This window comes from Hylaeus volcanicus, chromosome 4, assembly GCF_026283585.1.
Source record: "Hylaeus volcanicus isolate JK05 chromosome 4, UHH_iyHylVolc1.0_haploid, whole genome shotgun sequence".
NCBI lineage: Eukaryota > Metazoa > Arthropoda > Insecta > Hymenoptera > Colletidae > Hylaeus > Hylaeus volcanicus.
In genome coordinates, this window is record NC_071979.1 from 21,390,881 (window position 1) to 21,411,171 (window position 20,291).

The 20,291-nt window shown below is 41.8% G+C and overlaps 1 protein-coding gene across 14 annotated transcripts in view; it reads left to right on the plus strand.

Annotated features, from left to right (window-relative positions):
• The window catches only part of LOC128874964 (CUGBP Elav-like family member 4), a 614,239-nt gene that overhangs the window by 574,003 nt on the left and 19,945 nt on the right, over positions 1–20,291 (plus strand). For 8 of the 14 annotated variants that reach the window (XM_054120189.1, XM_054120193.1, XM_054120188.1 and 5 more), the window contains 7 exons: positions 1,978–2,121; positions 2,974–3,100; positions 5,788–5,943; positions 6,807–6,908; positions 10,869–10,946; positions 17,353–17,511; positions 19,797–19,981. In XM_054120189.1, the coding sequence (XP_053976164.1) occupies positions 1,978–2,121; positions 2,974–3,100; positions 5,788–5,943; positions 6,807–6,908; positions 10,869–10,946; positions 17,353–17,511; positions 19,797–19,924 (894 nt within the window). In that variant the 3' untranslated portion in view covers positions 19,925–19,981. The remainder of the gene's footprint in view (positions 1–1,977; positions 2,122–2,973; positions 3,101–5,787; positions 5,944–6,806; positions 6,909–10,868; positions 10,947–17,352; positions 17,512–19,796; positions 19,982–20,291) is intronic. The other 6 variants (XM_054120190.1, XM_054120197.1, XM_054120185.1 and 3 more) reach the window with 5 other exon arrangements.

A 20,291-nucleotide genomic window follows, 5' to 3' on the forward strand; every position in this document is an offset into this window, starting at 1 on the left:
CGATATCGACGCATAGAAAATTACGCAAACTGGATTAAAATGGTGGATTAGTGGCAACGAGCGAATTGTTGATTGAAATCGTGTAATATGATAGAATTATATCATGTGGTTGTTCTACTATTCGAACAATCTATTTTTCAAACACAGAGTGTTCTTCTAGAATATATAACATTTTTAAACATTTTTAAATTACGTTTGCGTAATTAAAAGAATTTATAAATAACCGAATAAAGGTTTTAAAGAAAAATACATTTTTATTCCACCACCCTTTTCATGAACCCTTCATTAAAAACTACATTGGCAGACATTTTTTATACACAATTACACAATTTTTATGTAACTGAGTAATCATTAACGAAGTAAGAGTTACTTTCTATGTAAGAAGCAGGGGTTAATAAGGGAAACAATGAATGTCACGAGAAGCACAGTAAATGCGTTATAAAGTAGATGTGGTAAAGAAAATCGTGCGACAAGAAGCATGAATTTCAATGAGCCTGTCAACGGATTACAATATTACCGTCGTTATATAAACTCAGACACGCCCGGCATTTGCATTGATGACGTGAGGATAATATAACGCCAGACGCTCAAAAGCTGAGCTTTTCTCCGTAGCCGCAATAGCCACTGGCCACCTGTTGCCTTTTCATTTATATTTTAGATGTGCTGAGAGCGTCATCGCCTTACATATCTCCGTAAACGTCTCAAAGAGGGATGTCTTTTCAAGGTGAAAAACACGTGCTAAATTTCCTTTCATTATCAGCAACCCTTCATTCATCAGTGACACGTTGTAACTGAATGAATTATCAACAGTAAAAATATCTATTCTAATTTAATTCTTACTTCAGAAAATAAGCCAATAAATATTATCATATTTACTAAAATTCTCTAAAACATTAAATTTGTTTAGTTAAAATATAATCGCTGAGCTCTAGTTTATTGGGAGCACGTAAAGAACGTTTTCCTGCCTTCTAGCCACCCCCAAAAAATAAAATTATGGTCAAAGAGATAAAGTGGCACCCTAATATTGAAAATATTCCTCATTGATAACCTCCCGAAACATCGTTCGTCTCCACATTCTGATTCGATAGTAATATCTTGTTGGTAATTGCATCTGCCACGAAAATTGGAGAAATTAACGCGTAATTGGTACACGCGTTAAGTGAAAATAAGTGAGGCGCGGGGTGGGGGTGGTGAAGGGATTGATTTCCTGCGAGTAATGGGGAAAGAAGGTCCTGAGCTTCTTTGGTAATTACGTCCGTCGCCGAAGCGGCATTATTATCAAATTCCCCGCGTGCATGTGAATTTCCAAAGGACAAGAAACGCGCTGGCGCACGCGGCCAGAGAAAACGCGAGATTCCAGAAAATTATGCAGCTTTGCGTCGCCCCTACGATAATCCCATTGTAACAGCTCCGCCACGTCTCTTGGAAATTACGAACCGGGACGTCAGACAGAAGTATCTGATCCCGCATTTTAGACTGGCTTGTCATAGAATGGCAAAGTACATTGTGCGCAACTTAATCTTGATACGATAAATCGCGGGGGCGATACCTTCAGGTGGGCCTCACCCCCGCGATACATCTATCACGGTTCGCGTGACTGCTCGATTAGACAATACTGTCATCGTACGAACCATTTTTAAAAGATTGAAGAGCGTTACGATTTTGTGTAATTTATATTCTACATATATTTGGATATATACATAGGGAGACCCGGTACACGTGGTTGACCGATTTCCTTGAACTGTAACCCCGAAACCTCAACTCCAGTGGAAGGGGTGGCATTGTAACGCAAGAGAATGGGGTGTGAAAGTTACTATATAGCGTAGAAAAATATAGATAAACATTTGGAAACCTTTGGTGAAGAATGAACCTTAACTAAATCTAACAACTCCCTAATGCAAAGATATTTAACATACTATGATACTTAAGTAAAATACTGAAAGGGGTCTACAAAATGGCGATTAACGTGTGTTTCAGGGTGCATCATCCAGCTTAGTGGTAAAATTCGCAGATACTGAGAAAGAGAGGCAAATAAGACGCATGCAGCAAATGGCCGGGAACATGAGTCTCATTAACCCTTTCATGTTCAATCAGTTCGGCGCTTACAGCGCTTATGCTCAGGTGAGTCACATTGCTGTTAATGGGTCTCGCGTTACCACATTATCGTCTGGTTGTCCTCGTTATCACGAATCACAGCCTGTAACGGTTTCTGTCTTGTTAGGAACGATCAACGATGTTCGACAGTGCTCCGTTAACTCGGCGCAGCAATAACTCGATCTTACCAACGAGATTTTGCCCTCGAAATAGCTCCGATATAGCATTTCAGAAAGTATTATTACAGGAATTAGTGTACACGTTTGAATTGCTATCAATATTTCCTAAAATTGAGATTTAATTTTAAAGTCAACGAAGAAACTAACTATTTTAGTATCTTATTAAAATATATTTTTAAATTTTGCACTTATATAAAGTCTTGCAGAATAACGATGAACAGGATATAATTCTTCATGGAAAAACATATTAAAAACATAGACTCCAATTTTTTGTGCGAGGCTTCGTTCTCAAAGGATTCTAGTTTGAATTGAGTACGACTTGCGTAACGTGTCTGACCATTACTGGCTTTTTCCGCTATTGTTAATTGGTACGAACTTGTTAAAATGTTAGAAAAAAGTACAAAAACGGACAATATCATACGATTATTACAATCATAGACACAAGCAATAATAATGACTAATAAACAATCACGATAACGAAGGCATACTCGAACGCGTAGATTTTTTAAATCGTTTCACTCAAAAAAGAAACTCGTACAAAAATGTTATGGTGAAGTGCTATGTAAGTGAAAATAATTAAAAACAATAATAAGTAAAAATAAAAATTTAGCATAAAGATAAATGATTCAGGACGAAGACCATTTCATACATGAAACGCGTGTCCCTGAAAACGATTTTGACAAAAGAGTTCTACTTATAGCAGCAAGCAGTTCTCATGGCTGCTGCGACGGCACAAGGGACGTACATCAACCCGATGGCGGCGTTAGGTGGACAATTGCCGCACGCGTTGAACGGCATGCCAAATCCCGTCGTACCACCGACTTCCGGTAAGTTCTCTGTCGTTCTGATGTTGATATCGATAATGGAGCACAGTGGGACGGTTTTCCCAAAAACGTGGTCAAAATTCAATTATAATCTGATGTTAACAAACAGTGCATTCCACTGATTATTCACGTAAAAATTCATTTTATTTGAGTATGTATGTATTTATTCTAATACTCTCCTAAGGGTTGTATAGCTTTCACTTCCACTTACAATCTCATTAGAAAATATTGCTTAATCTATACTTAACATAACTAACGAGAAAGAGAAAGAGAACGCACTCTAAAGCAGACAAAATAAAATCAAGCATCTACAGTCACGTCTTCCAAACACACAAATAAACAAATAAACGCACACGAGAATCCGAATATCTAGTTTCAATCTCCCTCCGTCGTAATTACACATTCTGGCCACGTTTAGGGAATTTCGCTCCACCGTTCGCCGTCGAGAGCCGAGCACCCATGCATGCCTTAATTTTTAAACCACGGTACTACGAGTCCACCTATCCCGCGCAACCCGTCCATCCAAGTACGAGGAATCAGCGAAACGGGCGATTTCCGGAAAAAACATTCGACGAGCAAGGGTCGCGGAAGCATAGAGAGCGCCGAAACGTACACACACTCGTTCGCGTGTGTACGCTCCTCTCCGGCAGGCAATTGCTCCTTTTCACTGACGCAAAACTCTTTCTTTATCTTCCCGCACTCTCCCCTTTTGCGCTGCTCTCCCGTTTGTTCCTCCGGGACCTCGCGACAGCAGGAGCGTAGAGTCCGTTGCCTTATAACCGGCTCGTAAATCAATACAACATTTTCACCGAGCGTGACTCGAGCGAAAGATATTGCCAGTACCGCGAAACTTTATCGAAAACTCGCCGAACGGGAAGGAGGCAAAGCCAAAAAGCATCGTTCTTTCTTCGCCCACGGCTCCGCGCTCCAATCGGTGGTTCGTCTCGTCTCTTTCGCCCACGTTTACTTTCGCAACCCTCCTCGTCGTACGGTTTCCCGAACGCGCGCACAGAGTGGAAAAAGAGAGAATGAAAGCAGCGCGCAGACAGGCAAAGTAAGCACGGAAATCGGCTCTCCGCGAACGTTCTGTTATACGTCGAGTCCCGTCGAGCGAAAGGTAATACCGTTTGATAGGGAAATAATATTTTATTTCTTCCTTCCCCCCCTCACCCCACCCACCACCTAGTCTTTTTCCTCTGCCTACTTGTACCGCAGATTGCCAAACCTTGCGAGCTTTTATTCCCAGTGAAACGACGTCGCTCTAACTATGGACTTTAAACGCGCACGCCGCTGACTCGTGTAAAGTGATTGATTCGCTCGAACGGGCTGCGAAGGATTCGCGTGAAATCATTCGACACTCTCGTGCATCGCGACGCGTCGATGATTCATTGAGTCGATGATAATTGGAATTGGTGCTTGGTGTAGAATTACAAGTTCGGGGTTCGCTTTGATTCATTTTTGTTGCGGTTGCGGTTCCTACATTTACGCGTGGTAAGTATTCGACAGCTGTTCAGGATACGAGGATCAGGGAAGAAGAATTCTTAGACAACTCGAGCAGCGAAAGATTCGTGTTCGAATCTGGGAATCCGATCGGCCGATTCTTTTTCTCCCCTCGGGATAACACGCCGATACGCACACCTAAGCTTCGTGTATCTTTCGTACATGCAAACGCACTAACCCAGCGATTGTCGAGCTCAAGTCCGCCGACCCCTGGGGGTTAGCGAGGATTGAGCTCGCGAAAGAAAAGAGGGAGCATGTGATACAGTGAAATGGGGGAAATGGTTCCAGTGATATCTAATTCTTACTAAAAGTAACCCTTAACCCATTACCCGCCGCAATTCAAAAATACAAAAAAAAAAAAAAAAAATTAACTGGAACTATTTTTGCCATAATTGTCATTGTTTTTATTTAAATATAAAAATTAAAGCCCGTCCCATTTTTTGGGACTTTGGCGGAATGTACTAGAAAAACTCCCTGTGTGTGAAAATGTGTCCCAAAAATGGGACATTGGCGGATAATGAGGTTAAAAAATATTTTATCGTCGATAACAAAGACCAAACAAAGAATGAATATCACAGATAAAATTATGAAATATATACCGAAAACAGTGTGAAATATGTACTGGATCAAAATAATCTAATAAACCGAGGGACTCATGAAATGAAAAAAGTACTTTGTAGTATCGACAATTCTGATAAATTTAGTCTCAAGATATCACGCTAAACCAAGCAACATTCCAATTATTCACAAAGTCTACACATTGTCAAACGGAAGTGACAGCGGCATAGCACCGGACTCCGCTATGGATCCAATTATCCTAAGAAAACAGTCGGTCGATCTTCCCCCGTGAGAGCGGATCGTTAATACCGCGTCGGCATTCGTCCGTTACGAGTCGTTATTAGTCCTAAGTTTGGGATCAACATACGGGGGAATCCGCAGATCACGTGGACCCTTGATACGCGACGCGAGGCATACGGATCATACGCAAACTCGTCCCGACGTTCTACCAATTATACCTGTATATACCGTAAATCGGTTGACAGGATGTACAGAGAGGACAACTAGCTAAACGTTAGACAGACGCCGTGAGCATTCCTGATCCGATGCCGCGCGTCGGGGTTAGGGTGACTGAGGTCTGTGTTGTAAGAGCAAGAGGGTAACCGGTGTGTACTGATCAGGTTTGCTCGTAGGTACCGGTACAGGGCAGCCAGTTAACGGGGCGATACCGTCGTTACCGTCGCCAACGATGCCCAATTTCAACATGGCTGCACAAACACCTAACGGTCAACCAGCAACCGCGGACGCAGGTGTCTACACCAACGGGATAGCGCAGACCTATGCGGGACGTGAGTATCAACTCAGGCGCAGTGTGCCGCCCCTGCGCAATGCTCGGCCAATCGACGCGGGACTACATTATTCCGTGTTTCCGACGATAACCAAGTAACCTCGCCCCAGACTTGTGCAACGATACGTCGATTTCTCGCTCCCGACCTCAAAGTCGACAGAATTTTTCAAAAAGTATCGCCGACGCGTTCCGCGCCGTTCTGGTCAACTTTCGTTTCGAAACCGTTTGGAGTTTCTGGTATTAAATTTGTTTAAAGTTTGCGCTGAAGTCGTGTATCGACATCCGAGTAACACGTAAAGAACACTGTTATCGTACGTTTTTGTCATTTCTGAGGATGATTCGGACTATGTAATCGAAACTTTTCTAAAAATGCTTGTCTTCGATATTGTTGGATGCTGTCTTTGGGGGTGGTTTTTAGGTTGTTATTAATCAATCAGCTGTGGCGTCCTATTTTCAGAGTACGCACCCATGTGTGTTGCGAGAATCAAGCAATGACTACGTATACATCTATAGGCGAATATAGTCGTCTGGACACAAAATACTGTCGCTTCTCCATGACGAGTATACTCGTCAAACACAGCTGACTGGTTAAATACTGCACCGTAAATTTTGTTTCCATTGAAAATATTGAATTATCAAGTTCTAACTATAATAACGAAGCATGAAAATCTTGAAAGGGACGATCCACAAAAGCTTGCGAACTACCGCGATCTAGATCTCGCGATAATCTCGCAAACTACCCTTACATCTCCGAGATAGCCAAGGGTACACGTGTACAGCAATCGATATCGATTGGCCGGCATTGCGACAGGGGCCTTAGACGTAGGTCCGTCCCCGATAAGAGCTGAGCTTACTGAAGCGTAGATGCCCTCCATCTGTCCATTCCAGCACAAGGGCTGGCCAATGGGGAGGCGGCACTCCAGCATGCCGCCGCGTATCCAGGAATGCAACCCTACACCGGTGTCGGTAAGTTTTTTCTTCTCCATTTACCTTTTCCCCTCCGTTTTTATCGAGGATTCCGTCGAGCCCTCGTATCTGGCAGCGAGTTTTCACGAGACTTTAGCGAGCGCATTTTATATGGTGCTCCTCGATAATCGCGTAAATCTCGAACCGGGCCTCCCGAGGAACGACATATGGGATTCCGTAACGAGTTTCGGTCGGAGAATTCGTTCGGAATTACCGTGTTATCATTCGATCACGCTATCGTTGGAAAATTGTTATTACGTATGCCCTATTTATTTACCTTTCGATTATACGGCCGTTCGATTTTCCCGCGTAACGCGTTTCCATCACGTGGCTCGGGACACATTCGGTCGGAGATCGGAGGCATCGTTGGGAATCCCCGCGGGATCGTTGTCGATCGTATTTTTCAAATTGTTAGCGGGGTAAATTATCACCGAAAGTGGAACGAGTAAATAAATTTAAATAAATCAAAAACACGACACTCCCTATTCACTGTTACATTTGGAGCACGATTTTTAAGAGTCGAGTCCATGGGGAAACCATATAAACCGGTCGATTATAGTAACCTTTTATCCGAGCACTCGAGCGCATAACTCTCGAAAAAAAAAATTCGATTTCGTTGTTCGCGTTTCTGGCTGCTGCATGCAACTATGGCCGCATGTGTACATTTATACACGTATACCGATGTATATAAATACATATATACAGACACGTGTATATACATAAGTATACATATATATCTTTCCGTCGTCACTATGAATATTTGTATGTGTATGTACACTGTGACGTGTGCAGGGTGTTTCGTTAAGGGAGGAACGTAGGTGATTTTTCGTGAAAAACAACGACTAAGTCTAGAATAAATTCGAAAGTAAATATAGTCCTCGTATAGATATTCTTTCCAAACATAATCTCTTTAGTTGAATACAATCTTATATTGACTCGCGACATCTGTCAACTTTTTAACTACATAGCTGCGTACTTGGAAACATTATAAATTTCTATTCAGAATTTTAGTAATACTGAGAGGTAATATCCTTTCCAAGCCTAAGTCTATTTCTATTATATAGATGCCACATGCGTTCACGAGGCATTAGAGCCTCTACGCACACAATTGGTTATCCCAAATAGGCGGGGCACAATCATTCTTTTGCCACGCTACCAGTATCCCAACTAAAAATTTCAGAATCGCTTTTCTCGAGCACGGATTTACAAAAGCTTCGATTCCTTTCAATTTCTCTCCACGAAGAATCGCCCACTTCCCATTTGTTTCATTCGATAACGAACCAACCTGTATAGATAAATATATAATAGACGTGCCGCGTCAACGTGTTGTGTATAATGCTTCTGGTGTGCTGTTGCAGTGTACTTCGATGTTCCTTTAAATATGCGTCGTGTACATTGTGTATTGTAACCTCTAAATATATATATATATATAATATAACATATATAATATATAAATACATATTTATATTGTATGTCGTGCATGTTCACCAATACGTAAACAACAAGTCTCGACGCGGAGTTGACCAGGCTGTCGATGGCTAGAACGATGGTTACATCAAAGTGCGACGGCAGAAATTATAATCCAATAATCAGCGTTCCAAAATGGACGTTCCCGTTTCAGAGATAATCAGCGTTCCGACGTAACCATACTTCGTTTCGCTCAACTCGCCGTTAGCAATTAACGGGGACCAGGTCTGGATAAATTCCGTCTACCGCTGATTAAATTAATGACGGGACCCGTTCGAATCGCGTTTTCAAAAGTTCCGCGACTGCGTTTCATTATAGGCATCGAACATGTCGAGCACTTTTCCGGATAATAATTATTTTCGCACCCGCGTGGCCGTTATATTTGCACTGTCTCGAAACCCCTCCCCAACTTTTTCCAGCGGTTTCATTTTTGTTTTTTCGCCTACGTGTGTATCTTCCCGTCTGCGCGTAGGAATTGGTAGGAATTCATCAAAATTGAGATACACAACGTACGACTGGCGCGGCGGCGCTCGGCCTGCCGTGTTTGCCGAAGACTCAAAAATAGGATATTCTTTTTCTGTGTATTTTCGTCCAGTGTACACAGTCCCGTGGAGATCAGCGAGTAGAAAAAAAAGCAGTCCGAAATACCTCTCGTCCCTCCATCCGGTCGAATGGTAACCGACGTATGATGGTGTATTTATTTCATACGCCAATCGTGTCGACCCGCCGGTGGAGCGAAACCTCTGGTAACGTCAATCGGAATATATTAAAGCGATGTTTGAACGAAAATAATTAATTTCCAAGCGAAAATTTATCTCTTCCTATCTGAGAGCGAATATATATTCGATCCACCTCCCAACCCTGGCGTTCCTCGCGCGCCCCAATGTGCGTTTATCCGTAGCAAACAAATATCAATCGCGCGCGCGTTTTAAATATTTACCAAGACATAATTAATATCGTTATAATTGCTTCCCACTGACCCCGACCGATAAGGGAGTCTATTTACACGTTTTCGATGGAAAGATTTCATTTTGCAAAATGAATTCAGCGATATTCGGCGAATATTTCGTATCGATTCGTCGCGAAGTTTTTTTGCAATCATTATTCAATTAGGAGTTTTCAAATAGTTTTCAGACGAAATAGTAATTCTTTGGTACATTCGAGCAATTTTAGTCCAACATATTCTCAATTTAATAGATTGCCTCAACATTTGTTAATGTAAATCGGTCAGAAATATTGTTCGAAGTATGTGCATTTAAATTCCAAATTCGATCCCCTCGAAAACGAAGCTTCCACTGGTAGTAAAAAATGTTATCCTACATTCTCGACGCAATTCTCCGCACAGAATCGCCAACACTAGCCCGTTCAGGTCATTCCGTGCGCGCACACCTAGGCAGCTTTGACAGTGGCGACGCGTCTGGTTTATAACGCGGAAACGCAGCTTGTCCGGCGATTTCGCAGCGATATCGCGTGTCGGTTAATGTCAACGGTTACGGCAAAGGTAGCGCCGCTGCAAAGTACAAAAGTATCGCGTTAAAAGTCGCGGAACGATGAGAACGTTGAGAGTTAAATACCCTTGTCGAGAGAAATGCCGCGGCGAGCGCGGCTGGAAGCCTCGGGAAATGGATTTCCTTCCTCTGGCGACTCGGTTTTCGTTTGCTTTTGAGCTCGTCCGTCGACCAAAGCTCTTCTTGTTAATTCGACGGGACGACCGGCGTTTATAAAAATATCGCGCACGAGAGACTCGTACCGTCGAACAAACGTTCCATTTTCCCACCCTTTCCTCTTTTTCACGAGGAAAAGAAGTCTCGTTCCGATCGTCCATTACGTTCATTAACCGCAATTACAAATTATCCAGCCGAAATTATTTCCCGGGCTCGTCGATGACAGCGCAACTTCGCATTAACTCGATTGACGTTAACCGAATAATTTACCTTTTATTAATATCGATGCTTGTTACACTCGTGCCGTCGCGTCGTCGAATTATCGAATCATTACCCTGTTGTCAACACAGAGGATATACATCGAATAAATTCCTCTGCGCCGGTTCCAGAAACAGTGGATACCCTTCTATCTCGTCGAGGTGGTAGAAAAACACGAGTTTCAGGTTTCTTGATAGACTACAATAATTTACTTCTAAGTAATGTTCTAAATAAAAATCTCGCATGTCAAGAAACCTTTAATACAAGAACTAATCCTTTCCAAATTAATTTCTAATATCGCCTACTAAATTATACCTTCAGATCTAAAAATAATTGACAAGCTGATCAAGAAAGGTTTCGTCAAGCTTCATTTCCTCCGATCAGAACGAGCATAAACCTCCATCTGTAAATGTAACCTAATACGGTTGTCCCTATGTAGACGAAAGCACTGAAACCAATGAGGAAGCTGTATCTTACGAAACCAAGATAGGAACAAAAAAAGTGGACAGCATGTACTCCGTGTTTAGATGTGGACACATCATGATGTATCTGTTATTTGTTATTGTCGCAGCTTATCCCGCCGTCTACAGCCAGTTTCCTCAAGCTATTCCACAGCCGATGACTGCCGTGGCACACACGCAGAGGGAAGGTAAGTACGATACACTCATCAACGTCTAACTGTTGACTGTAAACACGAACGATTGCAGTCCCGAGATTGTAGATCCAAGTCCCAAACGTCCAGACACGAATGATCCCTCGTCGTTACGTCGCAAGGTGTTCAACACTAATCTCTGTACGCTGCCTGGAACATCCGTTACCATGAAAACAGCCATGATTGGGGAAATAGACGGTTCAGGTCGGTCTGAACGCATTCAGGGTGGCAGAGATGGCCAGAGTGGTTGTTTCGTTTACTTTTTGTTTCTATACGAAACAGAAGAAGACACTTTTACTCGATAGAATGCAATCATAAAGGCATTCTGATTTACTGTGACGTCCTATGTCAACAAAATAAGTCATATCACGTGGGTTACTATGTTGGAAGGAAATATATGACAGTGATGGGTTAGGTCAGTTGATTTGGCCATCATACAGTGGTCCATAAATCACGCCGTCCTGAATGTGTTACAGAGTCGCTCAGAGCCGCAAAAGCGGCAGAATTTAACGATTTTCATGAATTTTTTCGGACGAATTACGTTACGTTTAATACAATTAATGGAGGAAAAATCGAAAACGGACAAAGCATAAATCTGACGCAAAGAATAAGCCGAGTCACGACGAGAAATTCTTTTTACCAACCCGCTAGGCACGCTCGACGGGTCTCTTTTAATTCGACCACGTACGGTTACCGTCTTTTTTTTTTAGTTTAATCATGGCAAGGGAAAAAAGGGAAGAATGACCTACAAGCGTTGATGAATTTTTATGCGAACGGGATATTTTACCTTTCCAATATCGCGAATAACGCCGAGTTTCTACGTCGTGAAAGCGGCACAAAACAGGCCTTTTCCCTCGCAATATATTCGCCAGTTAATTACCGCCGCGATAACGAAGGAATTAACTCGCAACGTTTCGGGTTCGGTGTAATGGATACACGGGGAAAAAATGAGCTGCCGGCTCGTTAACAAATTTACACGACCAACAATACGAGGGGGTGTAACGTAGGAGGGCGCACAATGTCGCAGAACCGAAGCCAAGATTTAATCAAATTACGCCAAATTGGAATTGACGTTCGACGAACAGGCTGAGACTATTACTAAATTTTCATTGACAATCTTGAAGCAAGAAAATTCGAACTAGCCTTACAGTAAAACGTTCGATTGAAATTTATTATTGAGGGGGTGGTACTCGCAGTTATCGTAGGCAAAATTTAAAAGTTTTTTTTCAAGATTTAAATACGTATTTCGCGAAAGTAAAACGTGAAAATTCCTTAACTAGCTTTATCGTGTGAATTAGATTCCCTTGAAAGTGTGAGATCCGGGCCAGCTGATCCGTGGCAGTATTTACAGAATCGTTTGGACAGAGAGTGTACCTTGAGTGTTCGATCGAACTTACGTAGTCGAAGCAGAGGTCAGGGGTGAGGTGGGGTACGGTTAATTAATCCGATTGGCTCGAATTGAAAGTGTAAGATAAATCGGAACCGATATCGTCTCGACGAATACGGGTCAGAGAACAAACTGTTCTTGGATGTTATCCTTGCGAACGAGAAGGCGCGGACTGGGGGTAGAAGATGGCGGACAAGACCGCGGCAAGGGGGAGGAGGAGGGGGATGGGCGAGCCGGAGCAACGTTTAATTGCAATTAACAACTCGCCATTATTAGAATGTACGACGCCTAACAATGAGATAATGCAAATAAAACGAAACTTTTAATTACTTTGCCACTATGCCTGTCGGCGATCCGTTGTTACATTGCAGGATAATGAGAAGTTTACCGCGACAGCGTTTCCCTTCCCCTTTCCCCATTCAGGTTTTCCCAGCATCCCTCCTATCCACCCTCTCCCGATGCAATTTTTCGCCTATCCCTTCGAACACACGATATCTCGTCGGTGCCATTTTTTTGCTCTATGTGTGTTTGCGCGCATCGACGAGTATATCTTGCTCTCGACACGTTCGCTACGGGAAGAATCATAATCTCCTGTTTCCAGTGAAAGGGAAGCTTTATTATTTCACCCCTGGCATCAATTTACATACTCTACATCACGTTTCAAAGAAAAAAGTTTCCTTGTATTCGTAGATTTTTAATGAGCGAAGTCCTTGCATTATTTGTCTTACTTCAATTTCGATAAACAGACCTTAAAAAAGTATTGACACCATTTTCTCATAGACTATTCGTATTCGGGGGATGGAAACTATCCTCGAAGTTGTGGATGAAGTAAATACTTACTTGAATCGAGATAATGTTCAACAAAAATGCTTTGAATCGCAAGCTCTGAACACAATTTCTACCTAGTCGTAGGTGAAGTCACTCTGGCCAGTTATCTAAAGATCTTAAGAATATCTTAAGATATCCATCGCAGCGAACGTGTCTTACCGAAATCACCACTAACGACACGCACAAAACTTTCATATACGATTCCTCGTCCAAGGAGTCCGCTTTCGGACATATACCGAACGTCCCAGGCTTTCGAAGGAACGCTGCTCGATGTTCGAAACCGTAAAACGAACGACGTCACCGTAACCTGAAAGAAGACGGGGCGGCGACGAAGCCAGGAAAAATAAAATGGTCTACTCTGTCATCATTGCATGACATCGTTATCGATTTTATATTTACTGTCGCTTCGTCGATCATATTTTTGCTTATCTAAACTGTTTCAATGTTTTTTATACGTCTTACAAGGTGTTCTCGGTGTTCGTGTGCCAAACCCTACCCCTTTACTTCATCAGTCCTTTCGCCACAACATTCTCAAACATCTCACGGAAACTCTCTACTTTTGTTCTTTGGATGGGTTATATACATTTGGTGTTTCGACGTTGCACTAACTCGGTGTGAATTTCTTTGGCTATGTTCGGTGTTGCGCTGTTGAACAGCAATTGGTCGTTGTTTATATGCGACGGTCGATCACGTGATTAACGTATAGAATGGTCTATTTGCAACGAAAAATGTATGTATATTGTTTATCTCTTAATCGACGCACAGAAGAACGAGCGTAATGGTGCAACTGAAAAGGGAACGATTCCTCGCAAGGAAAAGTAAATCGACAGACTTTGTACTTGGTAAAATAGCCAAATTGATTTTCTCGAAAATTAAGAGAGGAAGTAAAAAAGATGTAAATTTTCGATTTTCTTTTAAAAGAGGAATCGCCTGTTTTTAGTAGCAACACGTATTTCGCTCCGCCTTGTGTTTGTATTCAAGTAGTACTGGCTTAGCAGCGGATATGTTTTTTAACGAGAATTGAGTGTTTCCGTTTTATCTGTTTTCAATATCTGACATTCTTCGAGTATGTTTTTTTCAGAAAATTATTCATTCGAGTAAGAGAAACGATGCAAATGAGTTTGCAAGTGTATAGAGTGCGGTAATATTTATTTATTTTGTACCTGAGATTTTTTAAAAATGGTACCAATTACGTATTACAGAAGATCTTACACAATTTTATTGTTTCTCTTTCCATTCAAAATTTGATTAAATAAAAGACAGTTTGGCATTTTGCTTCATAATCCAATCTTGAAGCCTCCATTACAAAATAAACAAAAATATTTAAAAAACGATTGAAATTGCAATGATTAAGAAAACAAATAGAATTTTCGCCGCACCCCGTAACACTTGCAAAAATTATATTAAATCACTTTCAAGAATTCCAAAATAAATTTCAGTTAAATTGTTGCAATAGGAGCTTAGCGAATGCGTCTAATCCAAAGCTCGAATTACTCGGATAAAGAAATCTTTACGGAGCAGTTAACGACATTTTTCAAGAAGGGAATAGTCGAACAATTAAACGCTAGCTTCAGCGGATTCGCAACTTAACGGTTTGTCTGGTCGTTGATACTTTCCCCGCGAATTCAAAGGAGGGGGGTGATGTTGCTTTCATTAAATTCGCGTGCACGTCCCGCGCGTGGGCCAATTAGAGAGTCGAAAACCAATTTCAGGATCAACGATCGCACGGCACGACGACGTAGTTGAATTTATGGCACGTTCTTCGTGATTCCAGCGTCCACCGCAATTCCTCCTCCATTCTCTACCCCACGTCGAAACCGGAAACCCGCCGACACCAGCTCTAATTTAGGTTTCACGTGACAACTACGATCGAGTTATTACCAAGACGAAGTCGCTACTCACGGAAGAGAGAACATTTGTTACTCTTTGTGTAAACCGTGAGACATGTTTTGTTACCTTGTCCGAACATTGAAAACACCGTGCTACGTTTTTATTTCCCCTTCGACTCTGATAAAGATAACTCACCCTCTGCGAGTTATTTATTATAGTCGTGGACCAGTCCTTTGTAAGTCTTACGTTATTTTAAGGATGTTGTTATTTCAACTGCAAAATTTGAGCCACGAATTATTGCAAAAAAAGATCGTAAATATTCTTTTTAAAACAAAAAATTTAATACCACTTTTTATTATCAAAATAATAACGTAGATTACACATCTGTATTAAATCTGGGCGACCAAGGCAAAACGCTTTAAATTTGGCATTAAATTTACAACGCATTCTATTTCAATAAACTATCAGACTTTGAAGTACCCACAATTTTTATTTTATCTAAGCATATAATTCAAAGCACGTCGATAAAGAATCTTAACGATACCACTGATTTTTATTCTTCCTCTGCGAGCTCCCGTGCCAAATTCTATCAAAGATCGGAATCGTTCGCGGAAACTGGAAACGGACAATTACGATTCAACGATAATCCGACGAGGCACGGGTTGTTCGCGGAGGCGATAAAGTGACAGAGGGGTGAATCTCGCCCAAGGAACGAACGAGTCGCGATGAGTAGCATCCTAAAAGTTGAGTGGCAGCCATCTCATTACTTAAACGCGTCCGTTAGTCGGGAAGCGCTGGCCAAGAGAGCAGAAGTTTCCACGGTCATAATCGCCGCTAATTGACACCGGAGTTATAAAGTTCAGTGAAATTAGCTAAATCCTTATTTGGACTCTCGTTATTCCGACTCTTCGCTTTGCTTCTTCCCGTTGGACTTTTCTCAGCGGACGTATTAATCGTCGGTGTCTTCGTGCCTTTCGCGGCTGACATAAAGCGAGGAGAAAGAATTTTTCGTTGTCCGACGAAAGCTGCGTAATTAAACCCAAGTAGGAATTGCGTTTCGTTTCAAACTTTCGTGAAACTTGATGACTCTCGCCGATTTCCTCCATTAATTAAACGGGGAAAACTTATTTCCCTCGGTTTCATTGCTCCGAACATGACCCGAAAGGGACGCTGCCGAAACTTTTTGTTAAGAAACACAGGGTGACTTGCTCGACGATTTTTTATTTTCGTACAGAGTATATTATACTGATTTTTTTTATCGAAAATACAAAGAATCATAATAAAAATAGAAAAGGCAGAATTAAACAGTTATCTATGGTCAATACAATGATATGAAAACGTGAATTCATTCACGTGCCAAACCGCATAACCGCTAAAATTCATTTAACATGTTCGCGTCTACGTACAGAGAATAGTGTTCATTCGATAGAAGGACGGATTTCCACGGAAAGTCACGTTCATTATCATGCAACTCACCGAACCGTAGTACTAAGTCATCTAGTGATAAGACGACGGATTAATATGTCTGACGACGAACTCATGTAAAGTGTCGCACTATCGTAATCAGTATCATCACCGCCATCACTGTACTCTTCATATCCATTTGCATTCATTCGACAACCCTCTTAACCCCCCACCCCCCACCCCTTACCCTCGCTCGCCATTGTGTTGTAAGTCCCAGTGTTGTGTGTTTGTATATTTGAAAGTATAAATACTCAACGTTATTTGAACCGCGGAAAATTTCATTGTCGTGACGGACATCGTCGTGACACTCTAATCATTACTCTCTTCGTCGGCAGTCTCGCACCTCTTTCTCCCACCGGACCTATTCTTTGTTTAACTCTCCCCTAATTCTCTCTTTATCTTCGCTCTCCCGTCCGTTTCCATTTCCTCACTTGTCTCTCTTTTTCATTTCCCTCTCAGCCACCTCTCCACTTCCCTTCGAGCATCTAAATCTCATTACACCCGCATTTAGTTCAACATTCTCCTCCTCCTCCTCCTCCTCCCCCCTCCCCCGAGTCACCCATCATGCGATTCATTCGAACACCGTCTGCTGTCATCCCTTATGATTTCCATTGCGACGAGAGAGAAATCAGATTGTCATCGAAAAACGATCACGAAATCTTCATCTTCATTCATAAAAAAGAAAAAGTGAAATAGAAACGCATTCAAACGAGAACCGGAATGAAACGGGGAGAGAGATCAAAATGTGCAGACTCGCTGGCGCGAGTTGGCTCTCCTATCGCGTCGAGAATCATTATTATTCGCAAAGGACGAAACTCATCCAGAACTAACATTCTAACTTGAGTATTATACTTCAAGTTTAGCTGTTTAGATGTGCTCTGATTTATATGGTAGGATGCTCTATCTCAGGACCTGAAGGCTGCAACCTGTTTATCTATCACCTGCCACAAGAGTTCGGAGACACCGAGCTAATGCAGATGTTCCTCCCTTTTGGCAACGTCATATCCTCCAAGGTTTTCATCGACCGGGCCACCAACCAGAGCAAATGCTTCGGTAAGTGTGTCATTTCCACCAACCGGCCCGAATGACAGGTACGAAAGATCATTGAACGGGTAGACGGACCTACCGAGTCATCGAAAGGTAGGACGACCGTTGTCGAATCGGATCCAGTTTCGATGAAGTATCTCTCGAATCACTTTCAATTGCTTCCTCAAAAATTGTAAACGACATAAGTACTTCGCTTTAACCGTTTGAGCCCCAAGCGGTCGAAAAGCCCCAGTACATTTCGAACCCTATGGATAACTGATAGTACAGTCACTGGCTGTCGAAGTAGCGCGCTCAACTTTACTGGCGCGCTTACATCATATAGCTCTTTTTAAAAATTTGTTAAATGTACATAATGCAATTAAAACATTTCGTATTAAACATTTTCTTTCTATCGCGCCGCTTAGGCTTCTTCGCGATCGATAAAGACAAGCGCTTTCGAGCTGTTCGGCGTTTTTCGACCATGTTTTTCCAATGATCCCTGTACTCGAACGGTTAAAAACACCACAAGTACTCATATTCACACAACTTCATTGATATCTTCTTTTCGTAAACCCAATAAGAAAACAATTTATACGATTGTACTTGTTGCTCATCGCGATCGAGTACTCCACTTCCAGCTTTCCGTAAACGTTCAGCCGTCGCGTTAGAATGGCGAAAATTTATTCCAACACTTTAAATCTCACGCACATAAATTTCGCGCTGAACGCGAGTACTCGTTCGAATGTGGCTCGACCGGCACGAAACCGAGAGGCCTCATTTTTTTTTTTTTTGCATCGCAGGGAACCGAAACAAAAAGGAGGCTGACAAAGGCTGCTTTGATTAATCGTATCCGGAATGAATACGTGAATATGGTCACAGATAATTGGACGGTTACATTCGTTCGCATTCTCCTTCGGTTATTCACTGGCAACCGGCGCGATTACTACTTTTCAGTCAATCGCTGGCCGATTATGGAGGCATCATCATAGACACAATAGGAAGAGTATCCATTGAAAGGACACGTTTCATTATTTCTCAGTTTCATAATACGCGCGTCCCCCGTTGCGTGTAATTATCTTGGCGGTGGTGAAAAATGGGGAGGACACAGAATCGTTCATTTGAAACGTACATTTGATCATACTCTGATCATTTTGCGGGGAAACATATTTCTTTCACTTGGAGAAGGGAGGAGAAACGAGAGTATCACGAGCGTTGTAACGTAAATAATTATTAGATGCGTCCATCGATTTGGATTATGTAGAAATAATTGATTTAATTCATGTAAAACTAAAAGTAATTGATACTTTGTTAATTACATTTTTATTATATTTATTTTATTACTTCGCGTTACACAAATTGAGACAGTCCTTTCAATTTCGTATACCCTGTTAAATTAATTTGACTTTGCTCGTTCCCACCGATCAAAATGACGGCCGCATCCCTTCTCGATTGTAAAATAGAATTGCAAAATAATTCTCTAGCTAGTGTAAAGCAATTCAGCTCCTCCATGCGTGCACGCGTAACGACACTCCGTATTGTTTTCCCGAAACTGTATAACGAACAGGTCTCCCGAAAAAAAAATGGGGAAAGAAACGTTCCCCGTCGGACAAGAGTTAAAGTCTCTTTCAGTCGCGTAGTAAAAGTAATTTACGAACTCCGCGTAAAAGCGGTGGTAGCCGAGCGATGAACAACCGCGATTGGTCAGACAGTAGGCCGCCATGATGGCAAAACTAAAATTGGATCGGGGCTAATGGTCAAAATTGGCTTAAACTGGGATGGCCCTGATGACCTTTCAGCGGCGCTCCTGTTGTTAAAAGCTTCGTTATCGTACACCTTTTCGTCCCCTCTCTCTTACTCCCGTTCTCGACGAAACTTTGATAATACCGGGACACCTTCGCAAGGAAACTTTTTATTCCTCCGGGCGAATCAACTAATCTAATTCACTGGTTGGCTCGTGAGTACTCTTTCGCGATAATCCGGTGTGCCCTCGGGTGTGTTGATATTCAACTTCTCATTTTCATCGAAAGTACGGGAAACCAATTTCTAGAACACCGCGACCACAATCTCGACCATTTTCGCCTAACATCCTCGCGACGCCATTACAGTGTAATCGATGGAGAAGACGGTGGTATTTTGATCTCTTTATAGTTCCACGTAAAATCTGATCTGTAATTAGAACCGAATGGAACTTCAAGGATATGATTAATGTTATCGCATAGGAAACGTTTTGAAAGAATAAGATAGAGATCTTAATGTTCCTAATGAACCTAATCCTGTTATTTACCAGCAGTTTTACTGTTCGATTCTTTCAGGTTTCGTGTCGTTCGACAATCCAGGAAGTGCGCAGGCAGCAATTCAAACGATGAACGGCTTCCAGATAGGGATGAAACGTTTAAAAGTCCAGTTAAAGAGGCCCAAGGACGCAAACCGGCCATACTAACCAAAGTCCTAGCTTAGAGAAACTGGACGATATGCACCGTACATCGTAACCTACAGAGTACGTTTTAGAAATTATTTTCATTAAAATTTATGGTGTAGCTATTCTCGTTTACGACATGGAAAAGTCGACACAGAAATTTCTTTTTACTTGAAGTAATACACATGCACAAAATTTCTCTAAATAATCTGTTATTAAGCTCAATAATAATACTAACGATACCTAAAATTAAATTGATCGATCATTGAAATTAATAATTCATAATTTATTGTTTGCAAAGTAAATTTTTAGAACCACTCTTTCAAATCTCACGCTACTTAAACTTCCACTTCGAAGACAACGAATAAAACAAACCTCGACTATTTCTAAT